At 55.9% G+C, this 5,708-nt stretch overlaps 1 protein-coding gene across 1 annotated transcript; it reads left to right on the top strand.

The window, feature by feature from the left end:
• The first annotated feature begins 2,463 nt into the window (after positions 1-2,463).
• On the top strand, positions 2,464-5,573 carry BEST4 (bestrophin 4). The gene is made up of 8 exons (XM_011947155.1): positions 2,464-2,658; positions 2,740-2,834; positions 3,500-3,733; positions 3,966-4,120; positions 4,518-4,595; positions 4,889-5,086; positions 5,209-5,289; positions 5,415-5,573. The coding sequence occupies exons 1-8, from the start codon at positions 2,507-2,509 to the stop codon at positions 5,571-5,573; spliced, it is 1,152 nt and encodes a 383-aa protein (XP_011802545.1). The 5' UTR covers positions 2,464-2,506.
• The last annotated feature ends 135 nt before the right edge of the window (positions 5,574-5,708 follow it).

Below are 5,708 nucleotides of genomic sequence, written 5' to 3'. Positions count from 1 at the left end.
CTGGGGGCACTTGGCTGATGTCAGAAAAAGCCTTCTGTGGCCGGGCACAGCGGCTCACGCCTGTAATCCCAGCACTTTGGGAGGCTGAGGTGGACGGATCCCCAGAGGCCAGGAGTTAGATACCAGCCTGGCCAACACGGTGAAACCTCGTCTCTACTAAAAATACAAAAATTAGCTGGGTGTGGTGGTGGATGCCTGTAATCCCAGTTGCTTGGGAGGCTGAGGCATGAGAATTGCTTGAACCTGGGAAGCGGAGGTTGCAGTGAGTTGAGATCACTCCACTGCACTCTAGCTCTCGGTTACAGAGCCAGACTCTGTCTCCAAAAAAAAAAAAAGTCTTCTGGAAACAGTCTGCCACAGACCACTACATTGGAATTGTGGTAAAACTATGCTCCTCTAAGATTCTTGCCTTCTAAATCCCAGTCTCCACCTAAAGAAATCGGTGAAGGCCGATTTCTGAATATTAAGGCCACAGGATAAATGCCAGAACAGAGGAGGAAGACAGGGGGAACACTAGAGTGCAGTTGAGTAGACTCCAGCCTCTGGCAGGGTCAGCTGACTGGATTCTAATGCTGGCTTTGCTTCTTTCTATCTGTATGTCTATGGGATAGTGAATATTTCTTATTTATTTATTTGAGATGGAATCTTGCACTGTCACCCAATCTGGAGTGCAGTGGCATGATCTCGGCTCACTGCAACCTCCGCCTCCTGGGTTCAAGCAATTCTCCTGCCTCAGCCTCCCGAGTAGCTGGGATTACAGGCATGAGCCACAGTGCCCAGCCTTTTTTTTTTTTTTTTTGGAGACAGAGTCTCGCTCTGTCACCCAAGCTGGAGTGCAGTGGCACAATCTCACAATCTCAGCTCACTGCAACCTCTCCCTCCCAGGTTCAAGGGATTCTCCCATTGAGATTCTCTTTCTTTCTCTCTTTCTCTCTCTCTTTCTTTTCTCTTTTTTTTTCCCCCCAGGCCACAGTGCAGTGGCACGAGCTCGACTCATTGCAACCTGCACCTCCCCAGGTTCAAGCAATTCTCCTGCGTCAGCCTCCCACGTACCTGGAACTACAGGTTCGTGCCACAACGCCCAGCTAATTTTTCTATTTTTAGTAGAGACAGGGTTTCACCATGTTGGGCCAGGCTAGTTTCGAACTCCTGACCTCAAGTGATCCGACTGCCTTAAGGCTGCCCAAACTGCTAGGATTACAGGCGTGAGCCACCTTGCCTGGCGGTTCTATTTCTATCCATGCCTTAGGTATTACTTCCTCTGTTTGTTAGATGAAGAAATTGAGGCCCAGAGGTGAAAGTGGTCACTCAAATCCTGGACACCCCTAGGAGTCAGGATGTTGGACACAGGGCTTAACGGGGCCTGCACTCCTAGGCCTGAGCTTCCAGATCTGTGGCTGTCAGCCCCATGGCATGGACGGGGAAGAGCCTGACCAAGACCTCCAGACCCTGTACAAGAAGCCTGGGAGTGTGGCCAGTGCACAGGATGGGTCCTGGAGCTCATGCCCTTGCTAGGCCACTTCCAGCCTTGGAAGTCCATCAGCCCTAGCTTTGAATCCTGCCTCCAACATGTTCTAGCTGTGTGGCCGACTGCGAGCAAGTCATTTACCTCTTGGAGCCTCATCTGTGAAATGTGGATGATTGATTCCCTACCTTATGGGGCTGTGATGAGGATTTCATGAGAGGATGACCTAGTAGTGCCCTTGGCATGGTGCCTGTCACTTAGTCAGTGCTCTGTGATCAGCAGCTGGTATTATTATAACAGTTTATCATACATCTGTCTTCCCACCTGAAACGTGGGACAATAACCCCTGTCACACTGGCTTGAAGGACATGGTGTCGTCTGTGTGAGCTGTGGGGTCAGTATAGGTGGCAATTCTGTCACTCAAAGGCCAGCCCAGCCCTACAGGGGTAGAGAGACACACCCAGTTCCCAGCACCAGGGGAAGCTGGATGACAGCTTCAATCCATCAATGATAGGCCTTGGTCCAGCCTAACTTTATGGACTGTAGAGGTACTTAAGTCTGTGGGGGGTGAAGTCTAGCCCAGTTCTTCCACACGGGCTGCTGCCCAGACCAGGTAGGCAGGTATGGGATGGGGGTGAGAGTGCTCTGGGCCCTGGTAGTCTAGTTAATCAGCTTCCAGAGCAAGGCCCCAAGGAATAGCAGTGGGTTTGGGCTGGAGCTGCGTCTCTTGTCCACAGCAGTTCAGGATCTGGTTATCCCTAGCCCTGCAGGCTGAAGAGGAGCTTGAGGAAGCCTCATGCATGAAGGGACACAGGTCTCAGTTCTACTTTGTCCAGCTCTAGCCTGGCTTTGCCTGTGCACGGCTGAGTTCTGCAGGCAGTGGGGTGTGCTTTTCTGCTCTGCAGGCTCCTACTCCTTTTCCACTGATGCAGGGTGAAGGTTGGAGTGTGTGAGATCAGAGTGGAAGGGACATTGTCTGGGGAACTAAAGGACAGCCCTGGGGGCAACTCTTGTGACCTTCTGCCCCAGGCTCCTAGCACCATGACGGTTTCATATACTCTCAAAGTGGCGGAGGCCCGCTTCGGAGGTTTCTCTGGCCTGCTTCTCCGTTGGAGGGGAAGCATCTACAAGCTCCTCTACAAGGAGTTCCTCCTCTTCGGGGCCTTGTACGCTGTGCTTAGCATCACCTACCGGTAAGGGCAGGGTCTTAGAGCTGGCGGAACTGGGGAGACTGGGCCACCCACCTCCCTCTAACCCAACCCTGCCTTCCCCAGGCTGCTGCTGACCCAGGAGCAGAAGCACGTGTATGCTCAGGTGGCCCGGTACTGCAACCGCTCAGCGGACCTCATCCCCTTGTCCTTTGTATTGGGTAAGGCCCCCTTCCAGTTTTCCCTGTGTCCCCCTTACTGTGTTCCCTGACCTCTGGGTTGGGTTGACAGCTCTGAGGGTCAGAATTACCCAACAGATGGTGTGGTGACGCACCTGCAGTCTCAGCTACTTGAGAGGCTGAGGTGAGAGGATCGCTTGAGCCCAGGAGTTCCAGTCCAGCCTGGGCAATGTAGCGAGACTATGCTTAAAAAAAAAAAAGAATTACTCAACAGAGTGGCAGAGTCTGCCTGGTCAGCCAGAGCAGGCCCAGCAGGCACAGGAGCTGGGTGCTGGGTCCAGGACTTCCGGAGGGCAGGGCCCTATCACTTGCCGGACCCTCACTTCCAGCAATGCACAAGACATCTGCTGGCCTCACAAGGCCACCCTGGGCACTGGAGGGAAGCTGGACAGAGGTGACAGCCCCTTCCCTACCCTCCTGGGAAGCAGTCTCCTGGCTTTGAATCCCCATTTTCCCTCTGCTGAAGGAAGTTTGCCCTCCTCCCTCCTCCTGGCCTCGCACAGCAGGGCACTGGAGCTGAATGTTTCCTTCCCCCTGCCACGATTCAACTGGCTTGGATGAGGCCCTTTGCTGGGGGAGGCGAGGCGCTCTGACCCCCAGGCTCTCCACCCTCCCTTCCTACTCCCTCTACCATGGTGGCCAAGCAGGTTTCTATGTGACTCTCGTGGTGAACCGCTGGTGGTCCCAGTACACAAGCATCCCGCTGCCAGACCAGCTGATGTGCGTCATCTCGGCTAGCGTGCACGGCGTGGACCAGCGGGGCCGCCTGCTGCGCCGCACCCTCATCCGCTACGCGAACCTGGCGTCCGTGCTGGTGCTGCGCTCGGTTAGCACCCGCGTGCTCAAGCGCTTCCCCACCATGGAGCACGTGGTGGACGCAGGTGCGCCGCCCGCGGGGAGCCTCTGAGGGCCAGGCCCACGGCTGGATGCAGGTGCCGTCTGGGAAAGTCCTGGGAGCAGGGGCCTCCAGGGAAGGGTCTGGACTGCGGCAGGAGTGCGGAACGGCGAGTCCTGGGACCGCCGATAGACGCGAGGGAGGGGAGCCAGACTGCGGAACAGCAGGCCCCCATGGGCAGAGGTTGCAACTGCACCCCTTCCGCTTTACCCCCTCAGGTTTCATGTCCCAGGAAGAGAGGAAAAAGTTTGAGAGCCTGAAATCCGACTTCAACAAGTACTGGGTCCCCTGCGTCTGGTTCACCAACCTGGCGGCCCAGGCCCGGAGGGACGGGCGAATCCGTGACGATATCGCTCTCTGTCTACTTTTGGAAGTGAGTGGGCCCCGGACCAGACCTATCTGCCCTCCTCCCTCTAATTTTGAAGAGGAATAATAATTTTAGTACCTAACACTTGTATGGCACCAACTGTGTATCCCGGCCTTTTGGAAGCCCTGTACCCATGTTAACTCATTCATCCCTTACAGCAATTCCTGAGATAGGTACTATCATCCTCCTTGCACAGTTGTGGAAACTGAGGCACAGAGTGGAAAATAAATTTGCCTAAGTTACACAGCTAGTTAACAGAGCTGAGATTCAAGCACCCCAGCCTAATACACCTCTGAGAGCAGAATGAGAAAAAGCCTCCTGGCCGGGCCCAGGCCTGGTTTGTGCTGGGCACCCCTGTTCCTTCCTCGCTTCTGCTGACTTCCTGTTCCTGCTGTTCCTCCAGGAGCTGAACAAGTACCGAGCCAAGTGCAGCATGCTATTCCACTATGACTGGATCAGCATCCCCCTCGTCTACACCCAAGTAACTGCCTCTCCCCTCCCCAGTCCCAGTGCCTACTGTATGTCCTGTGCTGTGTATGAGATGAGAAGAATTAGAGATGGTACTTGCCTGGCCATTTCAGTCCCCTGAGGCACTGGGTTCATCCTCAAAGCCTTCCACCACCCCCACCAAGGTGACCCTGTCCCCACTGGTAGTGCCACACCAGGATACATGTTTGATTGCTTGTCAGACTTCCCATAGATCCTCAGAGGCAGGGGCGGCATTTCTCCCTGTCCCACTGCATCCTGCACTGAGCCTGGCTCTTCCTTCTCCAGGTGGTGACCATAGCCGTCTACTCCTTCTTTGCCCTCTCCCTGGTTGGCCGCCAGTTTGTGGAGCCAGAGGCAGGGGCTGCCAAACCTCAGAAGCTTCTGAAGCCAGGCCAGGAGCCAGCCCCAGCCTTGGGAGACCCGGACATGTATGTGCCTCTCACTACTCTGCTGCAGTTCTTCTTCTATGCTGGCTGGCTCAAGGTGGGCACTGCAGATGGGCATGCCAGCCTGCTCTGTGGAGATGTGGGCACAGGGGCTGCCCCAACTTTGGGGACAAAGAGTGGGGCTCTGAGCCCAGAAAACACTATCTCTGCCACCTATAGGTGGCTGAACAGATCATCAACCCGTTTGGTGAGGATGATGACGACTTTGAGACAAACCAGCTCATAGACCGCAACTTGCAGGTGAGCAAGCATCAGGAAGGATCAGGAGTCCAGGGCAGCTCCTGGGCCCCCTCTCCCGGTCAGCTCTCAGCCCGGCCGTGGGAAGGAGAGGAGAGGAGGATCCTTGTAACTTGCTGGTGGCCCAGGTGTCCCTGCTATCTGTGGATGAAATGTACCAGAACCTTCCCCCCGCTGAGAAGGACCAGTACTGGGATGAGGACCAGCCGCAGCCACCCTACACTGTGGCCACGGCGGCCGAGTCTCTGCGGCCCTCATTCCTGGGCTCCACCTTCAACCTGCGGTGAGTGGCCTGCGCCGGCGGAGACCGGACCTGACTCGGCACGCGGGTCCTCGCTCAGCCTCTGGGGCACCGATGCCTCCGTCCCTCCCCGAGAGCCGACCCCGCGTCCCCGCTCCAGCCCTGTGCCCGGGCTCAGCCC

Source organism: Colobus angolensis, unplaced genomic scaffold (genome assembly GCF_000951035.1).
Source record: "Colobus angolensis palliatus isolate OR3802 unplaced genomic scaffold, Cang.pa_1.0 Scaffold106, whole genome shotgun sequence".
Taxonomy (NCBI): domain Eukaryota; kingdom Metazoa; phylum Chordata; class Mammalia; order Primates; family Cercopithecidae; genus Colobus; species Colobus angolensis.
The sequence above is the reverse complement of the archived record's forward strand: the minus strand, read 5'-3'. Positions and strand labels throughout refer to the sequence as shown.